The following is a 19470-nucleotide window of genomic DNA, read 5'->3' on the forward strand; positions in this document are numbered from 1 at the left end:
TGAACTACAACTGCAGGCCTGGGAGGAGGAGAGCGTCTGTCACCTGTGCACCATGTCTCTGAGAAGTATTTCCCTTTATAACTCATCCTATTCTGGATAAGTCTCAGAGGCCTAAATGCAGATTGCCTTTAACGCTCTTCTTTTATCCTTCCATTTGGTGCTGCACACTCTGCCTCTGCCCTCCTCTCTCATGGCAGCTTCGTCTCTTGCTGCGCTTCCACATCCCTGCCCTGCAGTCAGAGCATACCAGATGTGGTTTCTGGGAAGAGGTGTGTACTGTTGTACACTTTCCTTCTGAACATGTGTGTGCCCCTGGCTATTCCCACAATCTTTGTCCTCTGAGACTCTAGCAAAGCTCTGATCCCCATCCCAGAGCCAAGTCATGTGCTCCTCATGCTTCTCTGACAGCTCCTGAGGATATAAGAGCAGATTATAATTCATTTCCCTGCCTCCAGCTCCTTTCAGTTAGTCTGACACATATAGAAGGCACTCAAGTATTTTTTGAATGAATACATGAACAAATAGGCTTTTGGTGTATTCCCCACTTGGTGGTGTTTCCATTGCAAAACAAAGATGCATTGAAGTTGCTGTTCGGCTGTAGTGAGTGATCTGAGGAAGGGAGAGAATGAGAAACATTTCTCTTCCAAAATACATATCCATTTGGCATTCAGAGTTCCCTAGGCATTTCTATGGGGTGTGGTCTGAACATGACACATACTTTCCCCCTTCCTGGGACATCCCTGCACTAGATAACATTGACCCTCCCATTTAAGAACTGTACTCCAGGTCAGAGGATTCACAGGGCGACAGCACGACAAAGGAAATCTTGGTGTCACAGGTGGAGATGGGGATTTGAAAAGCAGCTGCAATTTTCTGGCTGGAGCATTCCCTTTCTCACATTGTTTATTTTCCCAGCTTAATGTTCAGAATAGAAAGCATTGCCTCTCAAATACAAATTGTCTTAAGGTTTACCTTCTACCTCTGTTAGGGGAGGAAATTATTTTAGTTTTATAGATTTTCTGTATATGTAAACAAGTGTGTTTATTTAAGTACGTGGAAATGTCAACAGTGTTTAATTATACAAAGATGACACTAATAGAGAATTGATACCCTAGGGTTTCTTTTTTTTTTTTTTTTTTTACCCTAGGGTTTCTTTACATTGTTTTATAGTTGGTTCTGTCTTGGGACATAATATTCATTAAGTTGTAAATTTGAGATGTATCTTTAATATTATTTTTAAAAGAATATCTAAAATGTTCAATAATTTTACACCTAATGCTTAGGAAAAAACTGAACAAAGAGATTCCTTTGTCTCCTGATCAGTAACTGATAGAGTATTGTCCTTTTTGTTACTCATTGTATTGTAAAATTCTAAAACTATATTAATGTGGTTAAAAGTGTTCATTAATAATAGCAGGTATTCATCATCCAATAGTTCATGTTTTACAGAGCCACCATTTGGATGCAAAATTTCTGTCCATTTGGAAAGGTCTTGTTGGATTTGCAGGGGGGTCTTTTTTTGTTTTGCATTTTGAGAAAATTTAAACAATTTGTTTTAGCTAAGTCAGTCAGTTAAGATTTTATCCTTTTTCTCAAAATTCTTTTATCATCTTTAGTAACACAATTATATCTCTATTATCTTTCATAATTTCTCTAACATATATCTTGGAATTAGGCTAAATGTATAAAATTAACATTAATTCTTGCCACGTCAGTATTAAAATGAAACATGCTCATTTTATAAATTTATGTGGCATTTGAAGTGACTACAAACCCTTTTTTAAGTTGTTAAATGCATGTTATGCCTAGGGGAAAAAGTTAAGTTATTAAGGGATGTATAATAGTCAAAGTGCTTACAGAATCGTATTATAATTATTAAAATAATAATGGAAGCAAGAAATAGGTCTTCAGTCTAATAATAGAATGCGTGTGTGTGTGTGTGTGTGTGTGTGTGTACACACATATGTACACAATACATATGTAGTTTTTCTTGGGTTTTTCATTCAGGTATAGACTTCAGACTGTAAAGTCCTTAGCTGGAGTGAGCCTTATGTTACGGTTACTGTGGGCAAGCCTGAGATGGGATGACATGGCAGCCAAGGCTCCTCCAGGAGGAGGGACTACACGGACAGGTAAGGGTTTTTTATTTGCTAGTTTAAGTTGAAAAGAATAGTTCACTAAATATTTCTGTTATTTATTAAAATATAATGCTTGTGTTTTAAAAATATAGCTTTGCTAATACAGCTTTGCTAAAGTTAGGCAGCACATGTTATAAAATCCTGGGGGTTGAGGGGGGCTCAAATTATAAGGTGAGTCACTTATATGTGAACAAGTCTGAATTTTTTTTTTTTTTTCGAGTCTGAATTTTTAAAAGATCTTCATTGGAGCACCTGAGTGGCTCAGTTGGTTGAGTGTCTGACTTGATTTTGACTTACTGGTCAAAAGGGCATGATCTCAGGGTCACGCAATTGAGCCCCACATCAGGGCTCCGTGCTCAGTGCAGAGTCTACTTGAGATTCTCTCCCCACACCCCTGCACGCTCACTCCCTTGCACATGCATTTTCATTCTCTCTCTTTCTCTTTCTGTCTCTCACTTTTGCCTCCCCCAACCCCCCACCCAAAATAAATGAATCTTTACCAAAAAAGGGGAGGGTAACCTGGGTAGTTCAGTGGTTGAGCATCTGCCTTTGGCTCAGGTAGTGATCCCAGGGTCCTGAGATTGAATCCCACATCAGGCTCCCTGCAGGGAGTCTACTTCTCCCTCTACCTGTGTCTCGAGAGCCTCTCTCCGTGTCTTTTGTGAATAAATAAATAAAATCTTTATTATTGTATGGTATAGATCAGTTAAACTGAACCCTATGCTTGCTGCATCTCTCTTCTTTTATTATTTTGACTGTTTTGCCACCAGAAATTAAGCTGCCCCCAAACAGTGTTTTGCTCAGTTTAGAAATTTTAAGTGAGGAAGAAACTCAGTATTCTTGCACTCCAGCAATGGTCCTGAAATTATTAATTAATCAAATGTTTTTAAAAGTTTATTCCACATATGTCTCCTTTTTAAAGCACCAGATGTTGTACCTTTTTAGTCTCTGAATATTTTAGGTACTTATTAATACTGTGTGGATTAAATCACCATAGAAACATCTGAAACTGAAATCACAACAACAGAGATAATTAAGAGGCGAGATGTTGGTCCTTATGGCATTCGATCTGAATATTGTATCCGGAAAATCATTTGCCCCATTGGAGTTCCAGAAGCACCAAAAGGTAAGAAATAGAAAGAATTCTATTTTTTTGTTATTGACCTGTTAGCCATGTCTTTTACTGATTAAAATTTGAGGGGATGCCTGGGTGGCTCAGTGGTTTATTTAGCTCCTGCCTTCGGCCCAGAGCGTGATCCTGGAGTCCCGGGATCGAGTTCCGCATCAGGTTCCCTGCATGGAGCCTGTTTCTCTCTCTCTCTCTCTCTCTCTCTCTCTCTCTCTCTGTCTCTCACGAATAAATAAATAAAATATTTTTAAAAAATTAAAATTTGAGGGCTGCCCCGGTGGCGCAGCAGTTTAGCGCCGCCTGCAGCCTGGAGTGTGATCCTGGAGACCCAGGATCGAGTCCCGCATCAGGCTCCCTGCATGGATCCTGCTTCTCCCTCTGCCTGTGTCTCTGCCTCTCTCTCGCTCTGTGTCTTTCATGAATAAATAAATAAAATCTTTTTAAAAAATTAAAATTTGATTATAATCATTTCCTAATTCTTTTTTTTTAATTATTTTATTTATTTATTCATGAGAAACCGAGAGAGAGAGAGAGAGAGAGAGAGAGAGAGAGAGAGGCAGAGACACGTAGGCAGAGGAAAAAACAGGCTCCATGCAGGGAGCCCGCCGTGAGACTTGATCCCCAGGCTCCCGGATCACACCCTGGGCCGAAGGTGGCGCTAAACCGCTGAGCTACCTGGGCTGCCCTCATTTCCTAATTCTTTATTCCACTTTTGAAAAAGATGTCTTTTCAATACAATCTATTATATTTTTAAAAATGATATTTAAGCAATAAACATAACAAGATTTCATTAGACACAAATTGATACCTATAGGCATTTTGCCAAGCATAGGGAGGGTACAGAGAACTATAATCATACCTCTTACAAGGGTTCTAGGGGGCCTGGTCGGTTGAGCCTCCGACTTGGTTTCAGCTCGTCATGATTTCATGGGTTGTGGAATTGAGCCCCATGTCAGGCTCCTCACTCAGAGGGAAGTCTTCTTTCTTGAAAGATTCTCTCCTTCTGCCCCTCCACCTGCTCATGCTCTTGTGCATACTCTCTCTCTCAAAATAAATACATAAGTCTTAAATAATAATACCTCTTATAATTAAGATGTAGAGCAGTGATTGACACCAGACCATCAGCTCCAAGAGGGCAACTACCAAGTCTGTCTAGTTTGTTGTAGTCCTAACACCTGCTGCTGAAATCTGACACATAAGTGGTCCCTGAACATTTGTTGATTCAAGGGTTAAAACTGTTGTGAAATACTTCAGTTCTCAGGGTAGAAATAATCTAAGAGGCATAAAGAGTGATTCAGGAAACGTTTATAGAGCAACCAAATGATAAGCATGGGACAGCAAGTACATGGAAGAATGAGATTCAACCAAAGAAGAGGTTATAATATTATAATTCTATAACATGAGAATCTCAAAACTGTTAATGCTAAAAGGAGTTCAGTGAGGTGACCAGATTCAAGAGACATAAATAGATTAAAATCAATAATTTAATTTCACATATGCAATAAAAACATTTAAGATAAAAACCTGTTACAAAATGGGTAAAGAGATTACTCTCCTTAGAAATATACTATTTAATAATAAAAATAATTGTCCCCCAATGTATAAATTTAAATTTTGATATTTGATTGAATTAATTAAAAAGTTCAGGACACCTTGGGTGGCTCAGTGGTTGAGCATTTGCCTTTGGCTCAGGGCATGATTCTACAGTCCCAGGATCCAGCCCCGCATTGGGCTCCCCAAAGAGAGCCTGCTTCTTCCTCTGCCTATGTCTCTGCCTTTATCTGTGTGTCTCTCATGAATAAATAAATCTTAAAAAAAAAAAATTCAAAAGTTCATCTTGGAGAATAAATGAGAGTAGCTTTTTTAAAAAGAACTTTAATAAAGTGTAGCCATCCTAGCAGATGGTGAAAATTAGCATAATTTAAAACAGTGTTGTGGAACTGAGACATCTCAGTTGATGAGCAGAGAAACAGATGAACAGGTGGTTTCTGACCAGTCTTCATTATTGACCCCAGAGCTTTCAAACAACCAGTTTTCTTGGGTCACTTTTCTTTGCCTCCTAATACTTTGGATAACCCAGGTCCTACTTGCTGTTTCTGTTTTCTTTGGCTGCTTCATTGTTCCCTGAATGAATGGGACAGTTCAGTGCTTGCCTTTCCCTACTTTTTATTTTTAAATCTTACCATTAGATTTTACTGTACTTGTTCAGATCCGTTTTTTACGTGAGCAATTTTAAAGTCCTCCGTTCTCATTGCGATGGAAAATACACATTGCCAGAGTTGTATATGCCAGGGTCACCCAGCCTGACTTGTGGTAGGAACATAGTATGCTTCTTGAAGGATGTGTATCCATGTCAGGGTCTGAAGTATATATAGGTGGTAGTCAAGTGAAGGGGATGGAGGCTAGAAATAGTGTTACAGGCAGATGGAACAAACTGTGTGTAAAGACCCCTAGGCCTTTTATATCAGGGGCCAAAAAACCTGGCCCATGAGCTTTGACCCACCATTTGCTTTTGTTAATAAAGTTTGATGGGAACACAGCCATACATACTCACCTATGTATTGTTTCTGGCTTTTTTCATGATACAAAGGTGCAGTTGAATAGTTGTAACAGAGCCCATCTGGCCCGCGTAGTGTAAGGTATTTACCATCTGGCTCTTTAAGAGAAAGTTTGGCAACTCCTGTTTTTCATGATGTAAGAAGAGATTCTAGAAGTACTGTAATTTTAGAAGCTATATTGCTTAAAATATTCTGATTTCTTTTCTAAAGAAACACCTACACCTCAGAGGAAAGGCCTTCGATCAAGTGCATTGCGGCCAAAGAGACCAGAAACGCCCAAGCAAACTGGCCCTGTTATTATCGAGACTTGGGTAGCAGAAGAAGAGTTGGAATTGTGGGAGATCAGGGCGTTTGCTGAAAGGTAAGAAAATGGTTAACATGTAATCAGATATTTGGAGCTTTTACCATTTCAGAATTACAGAATTACCACATTAATTTATTCAGGATATCCAAGTTAATTTTGCTTCAACTTTTGATTTTTAAGTGCAAGCTACAGATCATTTGTTAAAAGTCCTTTTTCTAATTTCAATGTGTTCTATCCATTTGTCAGTTTCTAATTACCTTAAATTTAACGTTTATTTTAAATTGAACTGATTTCATAATATTTAAGTCAACCAGATTTTGCTTAATATTTCATACCAAAAAAAATAATTTGTACCAGATGCCTAATAGTGTAGTGTCTGATAAAGTTCTTCTTTTGTTTTTCCTTCTGCAGAGTGGAGAAAGAAAAGGCACAAGCAGTTGAGCAACAGGCTAAGGTTAGTGAACAGAAGAAGGCAGAGGACTTCAAGGCCCAAATGGAGGCTCACCTCAGACAGCAGCGCTTGGCTGTCCAGCAGGTGGGGGAGTTGGTACTAGTCCCACCTGGCAGTGAATTGACATTGTTAGTCAAATTCATGCACACCAAAAGCACAATAGTGGTATATTATTGTGCATGCACAATGGTATATTCATGTGGTTTTATTTATTATCTCTAGAATTCAATGGGTAAGTTTTTGTTGTTACTGAAGTATAGTTGACACACAATGTTACATTAGCTTGAGGTGTTGGTGAGTAATTTGCAAATTCCAGTCTGTACCATCTCTGTTTGGCTATGAAAAAGCAAGTTGTACTAAAACTCTATGAGTTGTTATAATTGAGGATCATAAAGCTACTGATGGTTTCTTTGCATTTCCACGCTATACATAATGTACTCTATGTGCCTGAATATTAGGGGCCCACATAAAGGATGATTACCCCTATTTTCTCTTGAGAAAATACCATAAAACTTTTTAGCCACCTTAATATGTAAACTTTTAGGGTGTAGGTGAAATTGATAAAGGTCTATTTACAATATCATTAACTTAGTTACCCATAGTATTTAAAAACTACATATCAACCAAATATAAATTACTTATTATATCAACCAAAGTATTCATTTCAAACTACTTTTTTCCTTTCACATTTTATAAAACATTTTTTTAAAGATTTTATTTATTTATTCATGAGAGACACACACAGAGAGAAAGAGAAGCAGAGACACAGGCAGAAGGAGAAGCAGGCTCCATGCAGGGAGCCCGACATGGGACTAGATCCCCAGGCTCCAGGATCACACCCTGGGCTGAAGGTGGCGCTAAACCGCTGAGCCACCTGGCCTGTCCTTTATAAAACATTCTTTTAAATTTTTATACATCAAAAAAAAAATTTTTTTAAAAATAAATTTTTATACATCTTTAATAAATAAATAAATTTTTATACATCTTTTACATCAGATTACTATAGGTTAATGTCTTCCCTTATATCAAAGTTTGCGATAACTTTTGGATTTTTTTCATGTCTATCTGTCCATTCATAGAAAAACTAGCTTAATGGTTTTTTCGTTTTATGGATGTGTTTTGTCATCTCTCTAGTGAAACCTAATGTTTTACTTTTTAAAATTTATTTTAGGGATGCCTGGGTGGCTCAGCGGTTTGAGCGCCCGCCTTCTGCCCAGGGCGTGATCCTGAAGTCCTAGGATCGAGTCCCACATCGGGCTCCCTGCGTGGAGCCTGCTTCTCCCTTTGCCTGTGTCTCTGCCTCTCTCTCTGTGTCTCTCATGAATAAATAAAATCTTTAAAAAATAAATAAATAAAATAAAATTTATTTTAAATGGTTATTTACAAATACAGTCAACCTTTCCAATTTTGAATGCATACCCTCAGGAAATAGCTACTAAATATATGTTCCATTCCTTTTTTTTTTTTTTTAACTGATTCAGTCAGATAACATCTCTAAGTATCCAAAACTAAACTTTTCTTCTGAGGAATGAGAGGCTATGTGAAGTATCTCACATTATATTCAGGTGTGTAGGATGTGTACAAAAGCAATTATATATGGATTGACCGTGATGTCACTGGTGAGCAGTTTCCAGTGGCAAGAGACAGTTCACCATTACAGTTTTATCTTAGTACACCTCTCAAACCCACGAATAACTAGCTCTGCCCAGGCCAGGTACACAATCTCTCTGAGTCTCAGTTTTGTCATCTGTAAGTTACAATACTAGCAACTGTATTGGGTTGGTCTGAGCAGTAAATAAGATGATGATAAAGTATTCACCACCAGATTTAAAATCAGTGCCGCCTCTTGTTCTTACACGTGGAAGCTTATATCGTCATGTTGGTAAGGTCCAGAAATGTTGGCAATTTATAATAAAAGATATACAAAGTGTCTTTAAAAACCCTATAGTCTGATCAGATTATACCTGTCTTCATAAAATAGTCTAAAATATTTTTTCTGTAAAAATGTTTGAACTGAGTAGTATAAGAAGTTTGGAAAAGATATTTCATTAATAATTTTCAGCTTGCTTGCTTACCTGTTTGTCAACTTGAATAGTGATTATTTAAGTATTGACATGGTTTTTTTATATTTTTTTTTTTTTGGTTTTTTTATATTTGGATAAATTAATCTTGTAGTAAACAAAAACCTTTTACAGTTCCCATCATTTGCTCTATGCTCTAAATTCCACCACTGAGTAGCAAAGCATTCCTGTCTCCAGTAAGATCACCCATGTCTCTTTTATTTGCACTCTGAAACCTTGCACATTTGTACAGGCTGGAAAAATTTGGTTGTTCTTGGTTTTTAATGAAAGACTTATTACTTTGAATAAAATATATGTGATTTAGAGCCATAAAAATATTGCCTTCTCCAGGAAGTTAAATTTAAAGGCAAATTTATAAGGACATATTTTCGGGAATAAAATATTTTAGCAATTTGGTGCAGTTCTTTAGATTTGGAGAAATTGTGGCTGGACTAGTTGCAGAATGGTACTGTTTTTATTTAGAACTATTTTGGTTCATGTTTTCTCTCCCTAACTTTTCTAGAAACGATTGGAACAGCAGAAGCCTTCAGTAATTGCAGCTTCTACCACTTCCCCAACAAATAGTACAACTAGTACCATTTCTCCAGCACAGAAAGTTATGGTGGCCCCCATAAGTGGCTCAGTTACAACTGGAACGAAAATGGTACTCACCACTAAAGTTGGATCTCCAGCTACAGTAACATTCCAGCAAAATAAGAACTTCCATCAGACCTTTGCTACGTGGGTTAAGCAAGGCCAGTCAAATTCAGGTATACAACTGTTATTAAAGAAAAGATTACTTTCATTCGAGGAAAAGAAATTTCATTCCTTTAACCTACTGAAATGAAACATTTCTTTAGAAAATTGTTTTTCTTCTGCAACTAATTGAGCAAACGAACTGCAACAGTTGGTTTGTTACAAATAATAATCATAATTATTACATTAGCAAAACTCCTCTCACATTTTTTCACTTTCAACATTACATAGTTCACTTTGAGTGGAGAGGAATGTTTGTCTTAAAAATACAAAATGAGCCACATTTCATGCATTGGTGCCCTTCCTAGAAGTCACTACGTTGCTGGTTATTTTAAATCTAAAGCTTATTAAATGTCTTATACCCCATTAGCCACCAGCACAGCTGCCACATCTGCTACAACCATTGCCAGCACAGGTCAGACGTTCCAAATTACAGGCAATCCAGTCACTATGGCAGGAAAAGTAATTACCAAACTGCCACTTCCTGCAAACAGCAAGATTGTCGCTGTAAATGTGCCAGCAACACAAGGAGGTAAGGGAAATGTGAAGAGTTTTAATTCACATTTGCCAGATCATACTGTCGCCATTATTTTTCATTTCCTTTTCACTGATTTCAGTCCTCGGATCTCACATTCTATGTAGCCCACTATAAAACCCTACCACACGTAGTTTCTCCTCAGAAACCCAGCAACACCTGATACTTTTTATTAAAGGGGCAGTTGTCAATGACATCTTCATCTTTTTTTAAGGCGTTGTTCAAGTACAGCAGAAAGTCCTGGGTATCATTCCATCAAGTACAGGTACAAGTCAGCAGACCTTTACTTCATTCCAGCCCAGGACAGCAACAGTCACAATTAGACCCAATACATCAGGCTCTGGAGGAACCACAAGCAGTTCACAAGTAAGAGTTCTTTACATGTTTACTTTGTTTTTAAATGTTAACCACAGCAGGTTGACGTTTTTAGAATGGTCTCTTCCAGGATTAATCCAGCTTCTAATTTTCTTTTGCCTTTTAATCTGTGATAAAGTACTGATTTAAAAAAACTATTTCTAAGCATAAATCATATATGAAATGTTAATTTTTAACAGTTAATAGCATAGCATACTAGTATACGTTATGAATCATAATAAAAATGCTTTCTAGGGTTTTGTAAAGAAAATTCCTTCATATGAAACAAGGGGCAGCATCAGAGCCCCCAGGGAAACTTGCTGTGCAACCAAGAAATAGAATGAAAATAGAATCCATGGCATTCTAACTAGTTTATTATCAGCTGATAGGCACACCTATTTGATACATCATTTCTTTGCCTCTGGTATCATGGAAAAGACTTGAAAGTGTTCTGAACCAAACTATAAAACTGAAAATAATATGCTCTGTAGTCTGTCTTCTAAAACTATGAAAGAACATTTGGTTTCCAATCTTACTATTATAGTCTGTGGGTGACAGATATGTATTAGACATCAGGGAAAAACGGGACTCAGTATTTTCCTGTGAGCAGTCATGGTGGTTATAGAACACAGTTTCAGTGGGTCTTGTTCTAGTTCGTAAAGCTGTACTTAGTATCAGTGACAAGGAATTTCATATGATCTCATTTGAATTAAGTTTTCCCTCCTCAAAATACCATCTTTATTCTGATGCTTAATGTAATTTAAAATGTAATATCCAGAACCTTTGTCATTTCTGTAGACCTGTTTATCACTAGGAAATGTTTAAAGATCTTTGTTTTAAGTCCATCATCATGCTTTTAGTCTTTTAAAAACATTTTAATTCATTGTCCTTTGTGTCATTTATAGGTAATTACAGGGCCTCAGATCCGCCCTGGTATGACGGTGATTAGAACACCACTCCAACAGTCAACACTAGGAAAGGCAATTATTCGAACTCCTGTGATGGTACAGCCAGGTATTCATCCCTCCAGCATTTTCATTTTACATCTAAACAATCTGTCTAGGAAGTCTGTAATATTCTTTATTTGGCACTCTACATACTAAAAACCACCAATTTGAATGAGTACCTCAGAGCATACTAAATTTCTAATCCATTGTGGGATATATCCATGGGTATTATTTCATTTTTGGTGTTACGAATAGAAAAAAAAATAGATCCCAATATGCTTGATAAAAATGTTTTAAATGTCTCTACTAAATGGAGTATATATTAGTTCAAATCATTGGAATAAAGAGAATGAACAAAGACAGTAGTCTGTGGCAAAGACATAAAATCAAGGAAACGAAGCATTTAAAAAGAAGGCATAAAAAAAGATTACAAAGGCATTATCAGCCATTCATTAATGTGAATAGGTTAAAGTTCCCATATTAAAAATTGAATAGTGTACGGATGTTCCTGTGATTCAGTGGTTGAGCATCTGCCTTTGGCTAAGGGCATGATGGTGGCGTGGGGAGGGGAGGAGGAGATCGAATCCCAGTCTTGCATCAGGGCTCCCCACCGGGAGCCTGCCTCTGCCTCTGCCTCTGCCTATGTCTGTGCCTCTCTCTCTCTCTCTCTCTCTCTCTCTGTCTCATGAATAAATAAATAAAATCTTTAAAAATAGAAAAATAGGGGATCCCTGGGTGGCACAGCAGTTTAGTGCCTGCCTTTGGCCCAGGGCGCGATCCTGGAGACCCGGGATCGAATCCCACGTCGGACTCCTGGTGCATGGATCCTGCTTCTCCCTCTGCCTATGTCTCTGCCTCTCTCTCTCTCTCTCTCTCTGTGACTATCATAAATAAATAAAAATTTAAAAAAAATAGAAAAATAAAAGTTGAATAGTATAAAGATAGAACAAAAAAATCCAACTCTATATTAATGAGAAACATATCTAAAATTGAATTACCACAAAAGTAAATAATAGATAAGCAAAGATACATGAAAGAAAGGCCAAAAAAAGAAAGTAAGAAAGAAGGGAGATGGAGTGTGGGTGGGGAAGACAAGGATTATCCTACTAATATTGAACACAGTACAAGTCCATGATTTATTCATTGTTTTAAAGATGAAAACTTGCAATGAAGATGCAGTTTAAGATCTTTAGGAACCAAATAAGGGCACCTGCCTGGCTCAATTGGTAGAGCACACGACTCCTGGTCTTGGGGTTGTAGGTTCAAGCCCCACACTGTATGTAGAGATTACTTAAAACTAAAATATATATATATATTTAAAAAGAACCAATAAGATTTTATTGGAGTATTTAAAGCAAAAACTATTTGATATCAACGAGAGATTAACAGAAGCATAATAGACCAGAGCAGACTGTGTCAACTGATTAACCTTCAGGGATACACATTGGTTTTAAATATATATGGGCTGTTTGTTTAAAAAAAAAAAAAAAAAAAAAGTCATATAATGAATCATAGGTAAAACCTGATGAATTCCTTCCAAAAAGTAGAATGTGTATAGTCCACATTCTATGTAGTAAAGTTAGAAGTTAAGATTAAGCTATACTACTAGTTTATACTTGCTTGAAATTTTTTATTTTATTTATTATTTTTTTAAGATTTTATTTATTTATTTATCAGAGACACAGGCAGAGGGAGAAGCAGGCTCCATACAGGGAGCCCGATATGGGACTCGATCCTAGGACTCTAGGATCACGACCTGAGCCGAAGGCAGACATTCAATCACTGAGCCACCCAGGTGTCCCTGCTTGAAATTTTAAAATGTATATTCTCATAAGTAACTTTTGAGTTAAGGGAACATCAAACGCAAAGATTCAAGCAGATTATCAAGTAGCGACTAAGTCGTGCTGTCGAAGCTGGACTCAGAGGCAAATTTATTCAGTAAATATTTGAGCACCTACCTTAGGCAGTTGAAATACACTGGAGGAGAAAATTGACCAAAAACACACATGAAGTCTTAATCAATAGTTAGAAAAATATATAAAATAAACCTTAAAGAAAACAGGAGAATGTAAAATAAAAATACAAGTAATAATTAGAAAAGAGAAAAAGGCAGGCATCTGGCTGGATTGGTCAGGAGAGCATGCTATTCTTGATCTGGGGATTGAGAGTTCAAGCCACATGTTCAGTTTAGAGATTACTTAAAAATAAAATCTTGGGAGCACCTGGATGGCTCAGTGGTTGAGTGTCTCTGCCTTTTGGCTCAGGGCATGATCCCGGGGTCCTGAGATTGAGTCCCACATCATGTTCCCACAGGGAGCCTGCTTCTCACTGTACCTGTGTCTCTGCCTCTCTCTGTGTGTCTTCCATGAATAAATAAAGTAAAATAAAATAAATAAGTAAAATCTTTAAAAAAAAGAGAAAGAGAAAAGGAAAAAAATTTTTTTTAAAGATTTATTTATTTATTCATGAGAGACACAGATTGAGAGGAGAGGCAGAGACATAGGCAGAGGGAGAAGAGCAGGCTCCTCGCAGGGAGCCCGATGCGGAACTTGATCCCGGATCCGGGGATCACGACCTGAGCCAAAGGCAGGCACCCAACCGCTGAGCAACCCAGGCGTCCCAGAAAAGGAAAAATTATTAATCCATTCTTTTAGAAGTCTGATCTTTGAGAAATGGGAACAAAATGCTTGTTTACAGCATTAGTAATAAAAAAGTGCTATAAAAATAATGAACTTTTTTTTAAGATTTTATTTATTTTTGAGAGAGAGAGAACATGAGCAGAGGGAGTGATAGAGGGAGAGGGACAAGCATACTCCCCACTGTGTGGGGAGCCTGACTCAGGGCTAGATCCATGACCCTGAGATTATGACCTGAGCCAAAGTCAAATGCTAAACCACCTGAGAGCGACCTAGTCATCTCTAAAATGAATTTTTTTTTAATCAAAAGAAAATCATATATAGGAATTCTTATAGTAAGACCTTGGAGAATTCTCACTTCCCATACTCAGGAATTAAATTTATTTGAATAATGAGGTATAAGTATATACTATGCTTATAAATTTCAAGTCTCAATGACTCATATCAAGGAAAGAAGTTTGGAAATTTGCCATAGTATTTCCTACAAAAAATTCCAGACCTCATGGTTTTATGGGTAAAATCCTTTGAAATGATTAGAAAGCAATTTCCTTCTTAGAAAAAAAGTTCTAGGGCATAAGGCAAAGAAAAGATTAAATCTTTTCCATTCATTTTACAATTTTACACAGTTCTAATATGAAATAAAGCATTGTTGTTTTTTTTTGTTTTTGTTTTTGTTTTTGCTTTTATTTAAATGCAATCTTCTAAAGCTTAAACATGATTTACCCCAGGAAAGAAAGTATGATTCATTAATTCACTCAAAGCTGCAGGGACAGTTGATAAAATTTAGTATCTATTACTGTTTAAAAAAAGCTGTCAGAGAACTAAAGGAAACAATAAAAGTAAAGCAGAAAAAAATTACAGATGACAAAAGGTAATATACCTACAAAACTGGAAAAATTTGGTGATTACAAGATATATAGAGCCTCAGTTCCTTGTTGTTGCCTTTTGTAGCTTGAGTTATGTGTTTGACTTGCACACGTGAGTCCATAGTTACACATATTAGTGTTTCTCCTGTGTCAAGGAAAAACAAGGTGGCCAGTGGTCCGTCCGGCCAATGAGAGTGAGGAAGTATCCTAGGTGGAGGAGGTGGATATGCTTAGTGTGTCTCTATGTGTAGATTAGATTATCCTCTTCCTACCACCATACTAGCCTTTCCGAAAATGGAACCCACAGACTCCCTATATATAATAAAGATTTTTTTTAATTTTTGAATTTACATTTTGGTGATAATCACAAAGTAAACTAACAGGTACATATTGGGGATCATCTGAATGACCAGCACCAGCCCTTTATCCATCTGTGTTTGTGATAGCATCATATCAGTACCGGGGGTCAGCTAAAGTAGTTTTTCATGCGTTATTCCTCAGATTGCAGTATAAGGACATAATGTGGGGTCCAGTTCTCAAATTAAAGCACTTGATTTCATATGATGTATTTTTGGTTCACCTTAAGAATAAATGGGAGATATTAATCAAGAAAAGTTTAGAAGACAGAGTAATGATGAAAACATGCACTGCTAGTTGTTAGAGCATATTATACACCACCAGAATTAGCACCAAGATACCAAAGGAAACCAGACCAAAGAAGACCATTAAAGAGGCATTATATGTGAGAATTTGCAGTGTGACAGAGGTGTCATTTTGAATCAGGACGAAAGACTAGACAAATGATACTGGAATAATCAGTTTAGAGTTTCAGTGGGGGGTAGACCTCTGCCAACATATACCATGACTAAGAACATCCTTGGGAAGGTATATCTGATTAGAGAATGCAGGAAAACTTTAAAAGAAATAATTAAAGCCAGAATAAGAAAACACACACATACTGAAAGAAAAGAGAACACTTTGAGTTTTAAAAATAAAAATAAAGGGATCCCTGGGTGGCGCAGCGGTTTGGCGCCTGCCTTTGGCCCAGGGCGTGATCCTGGAGACCCGGGATCGAATCCCACATCGGGCTTCCGGTGCATGGAGCCTGCTTCTCCCTCTGCCTGTATCTCTGCCCCTCTCTCTCTCTCTCTCTCTCTGTGTGACTATCATAAATAAATGTTTAAAAAATAATAAAATAAAAATAAAAAAGACACCTGCGTGGCTCAGTGGTTGAGCAGCTGCCTTTGGCTCAGGGCATGATCATGGGGTTCTGGGATCAAGTCCCACATTGGGCTCCCCGAAGGGAGCTTGCTTCATCTTTTGCCTATGTCTCTGCCTCTCTCTCTGTGTCTTTCAAGAATAAAAAAATAAAACCTTTAAAAATAAAAAATAAGAAAAGGCAGAATGCAAAGTAGGTAGAATCCATAGTTGTAATTTGTATCTTTAACCTATAAAAAGCAACTATAAATAAGTAGGAAAAAAAAAGAAATGGGACAAGTGTGGAGAGAGCTCACAGATGAAGCATAATGACTTGACAGGGATTTATTTTTTTTTTAAGTTTTTTTTATTTATTTATGATAGTCACAGAGAGAGAGAGGCAGAGACATAGGCAGAGGGAGAAGCAGGCTCCATGCACCGGGAGCCCGACGTGGGATTCGATCCCGGGTCTCCAGGATCGCGCCCTGGGCCAAAGGCAGGCGCCAAACCGCTGCGCCACCCAGGGATCCCTTGACAGGGATTTAAATGCTGATTATAGTAATTGAATTAATTCAGAGACCATGATGCTCTCATACCATTTCTGATTGCTGGAATATTATATTTAGTGATGGTACCTACGGTTGGCAAAAGTTTAGTGAGATAGGAACTCGGTGACGGAGTGTGAGTTGGTATCTAAAATTCTATTTAGGGGCAGTCCCGGTGGCGCAGCGGTTTAGCGCCGCCTGCAGCCCAGGGCATGATCCTGGAGATCCTGGATCAAGTCCCACGTCAGGCTCTGCATGGAGCCTGCTTCTCCCTCTGCCTGTGTCTCTGCCTCTCATTCTCTCTCTGTTTCTATGAATAAATAAAATCTTTAAAAAAATAAAATAAAATAAAATAAAATAAAATGCTATTTAGTATTGTGCTTCTACTAGAAACCCAGTAATATTGGCGGGGGGGATATTTTAAGGAAATAAGTAGAAGCACATAAAAATTTATAAACAGGGATTTCACCATAGCACTATTTTAAAAAGATAAAGGAGACAGTAATTCTGAATGTCAAAAGATTTTCAATGTAATACATGTGCAATGTTATACATAAATGTGTATGTTCAGAAATATATTCAGCAATGGAAAAAAGACCGGAAATGAATATAAAACTTCAGAAGTGTGATGGTATTCACTAATAATGAATTAGGACATTGTAAATGTAAAATTAGCTATCAAATAATTACTCTTAGCAACTGCTCCACATGGGAGAAATTTATTCTAGTTTCAGCAAGTTAAATGAGAAATGAAAGTTTTTAGAAGACTAGAGCCATTCCAACTTAAATTCATTCATTTGTTCAGTGAACTATGGAAGCATTCTTTGAGCATTTTGCCCTGGTACTGAGGATAAAGTGATCCTAGACCTCATGGTTGTCCCAAACTATCTTTGAAGAGCCTTAAGAAAAGCTCATTTATAAAAATAATTGGTTCAGAATAGCCCTATACTCTTATTTGTTATGTTTAAAATTCATATGAATTCATTATATATATGTGTGTGTGTGTGTGTGTGTGTGTGTGTGTATATATATATATATATATATATATATATATTAAGATTTTAGTTAATTCATGAGAGACACAGGCAGAGGGAGAGAAGCAGGCTCCATGCAGGAAGCCCGATGTGGGACTCAATCCCGGGACTCCAGGAACATGCCCTGAGCCGAAGGCAGACGCTTAACCGCTGATCCACCCAGGTGTCCCGATTCATTATATATTAGATTATCTTACTCTATATTCCTAAAGAAAGGCAGCTTTATAAAATGGCTCTTTATAGTATATTTTTCTTCAGTCTTCCCTAATTGTCATTTTAGCATTAGACTCACAGGAAGAATATTGATTGTGTTTTCAACTGCAAATAGCAAGAACTGGGGAGTGGTCGTCAGTGACAAAGCAAAAACAGGTACACTGACAACCAGGTGGGACTCGGTGTGTATATATGTCTGAGTGCATCCTTGGGCTCATAGCATCAATAGAGCTTTTTGAAAATCGAAAAGAATACATTCATCTGATGTGTTGAACAATATTTCAACTCAGAATACTGCTTAAGGACATATAAACATTCATAGCATTTTGCTGTGTGTGTAGGTGCTCCTCAACAAGTGGTGACTCAGATCATTAGAGGGCAGCCTGTCTCCACTGCAATCTCTGCCCCTAGTGCAGTTTCCTCGACACCTGCACAGAAAGGATTAACTTCGGGAACATCCAGTACAAATCTGCAGTCTTCAACCTCACAATCCCCTCGCCCACAACAGGGACAGGTGAAGCTTACCATGGCTCAGCTCACTCAGTTAACACAGGGCCACGTAAGTAATGCAACTTCATTTTAACATTTTAACTTTTTTTTAAAGTTTTTTAATTCCACTTAGGTAACATTCTTAACTTTACAGGTGATCATTTATTTATTCTTGCAATAAGTTTAAAAGCATGTACTTAGGATGTCCAACTCTTAGTTTTGGCTTAGGTCACGATCTGAGTGATGAGATCGATCCTGCATCAGGCTTCACGCTCACCAGGGAGTCAACTTCAGATTTCCCTCCCTCTACTCCTCCTCCTACTTTCTCTCTCTCAAATATATTTAAAAAGCAAAATAAAACCAAAATCATGTACTTATTCTCAAAAGTTTTATAATGCACTTAAAAAAAAAAAAAGATATTATTTATTTATTCATGTGAGAAAGAGAGAGAGAGAGGCACAGGGAGAAGCAGGCTCCATGCAGGGAGCCCAAAGTGGGACTTGATCCTAGGACTCTAGGATCACGCCTTGGGCCGAAGGCAGCAGCCAAACTGCTGAGCCACGTGGGAATCCCCTATAATGCACTTTTTAAAGAAATAGCTGCTTCCTAGAGTTGAAGAAGAGATGTAATAAATTTCAGTTATCTAGAGTCCTTAGATTGTGAGCTAAAACAGTCAGATAATCTTTTTAATTACCAAAACATTACTAGATGATCAATTTCCATGGGAAAAATGAAAGTTGCTTCCCTGAAAGACTCATTATTGCTATTAGCTCTTCTAGTAGTAATCTATAGATTAAACACAGTTCTATAAAAACACCAGGAGGTTTTTTTATAGAACTTGACAGGCTGATTTTATAAGTTTATGTGGAAGTGCAAAGCAGAAAGAAAAGCTATAACACCTTTGAAGAACAGGAGGCTGTGCCCTATGTGATAACCTGATAACCAAAACTTCTTACAATGCCTTACTTATTAATAATGCAGAAAGTGACCCATGCATATGTGGACACTTGTTTCATGGTAGAGATGTCATTGCAGGTCACTGAGAAAAGAACAGACTGTTTAGTAAATGGTGTTGAGACAATTGAGTTTATATGGGAAGCTATGAAAGTAGGCCGCTACTTCACTCATAAACTCAATTCCAAGAGGATAAAAGTCCCACCTATGAAAAGTAAAGCTGTAAACTTTCAGAAAGTAAGCTAGAAGAAAAGTTTCATAACCTTAAGGTAGGAAAAGGAAGGCTTTCTTAGTTAAGAAAAAA

The 19470-nt window shown here is 37.4% G+C and overlaps 1 protein-coding gene across 15 annotated transcripts in view; it reads left to right on the forward strand.

The window, feature by feature from the left end:
• BPTF (bromodomain PHD finger transcription factor) overlaps positions 1-19470 on the forward strand; it is a 153225-nt gene that overhangs the window by 102450 nt on the left and 31305 nt on the right. For 9 of the 15 annotated variants that reach the window (XM_072781102.1, XM_072781101.1, XM_072781108.1 and 6 more), the window contains 9 exons: positions 2008-2132; positions 3136-3264; positions 6036-6186; positions 6541-6664; positions 9164-9410; positions 9767-9928; positions 10146-10297; positions 11191-11299; positions 18065-18282. In XM_072781102.1, coding sequence (XP_072637203.1) covers positions 2008-2132; positions 3136-3264; positions 6036-6186; positions 6541-6664; positions 9164-9410; positions 9767-9928; positions 10146-10297; positions 11191-11299; positions 18065-18282 — 1417 coding nt within the window. The remainder of the gene's footprint in view (positions 1-2007; positions 2133-3135; positions 3265-6035; positions 6187-6540; positions 6665-9163; positions 9411-9766; positions 9929-10145; positions 10298-11190; positions 11300-18064; positions 18283-19470) is intronic. The other 6 variants (XM_072781109.1, XM_072781112.1, XM_072781116.1 and 3 more) reach the window with 3 other exon arrangements.

The sequence above is a fragment of the Canis lupus genome, chromosome 16, assembly GCF_048164855.1.
Source record: "Canis lupus baileyi chromosome 16, mCanLup2.hap1, whole genome shotgun sequence".
In the NCBI taxonomy this organism is placed as follows: Eukaryota; Metazoa; Chordata; class Mammalia; order Carnivora; family Canidae; genus Canis; species Canis lupus.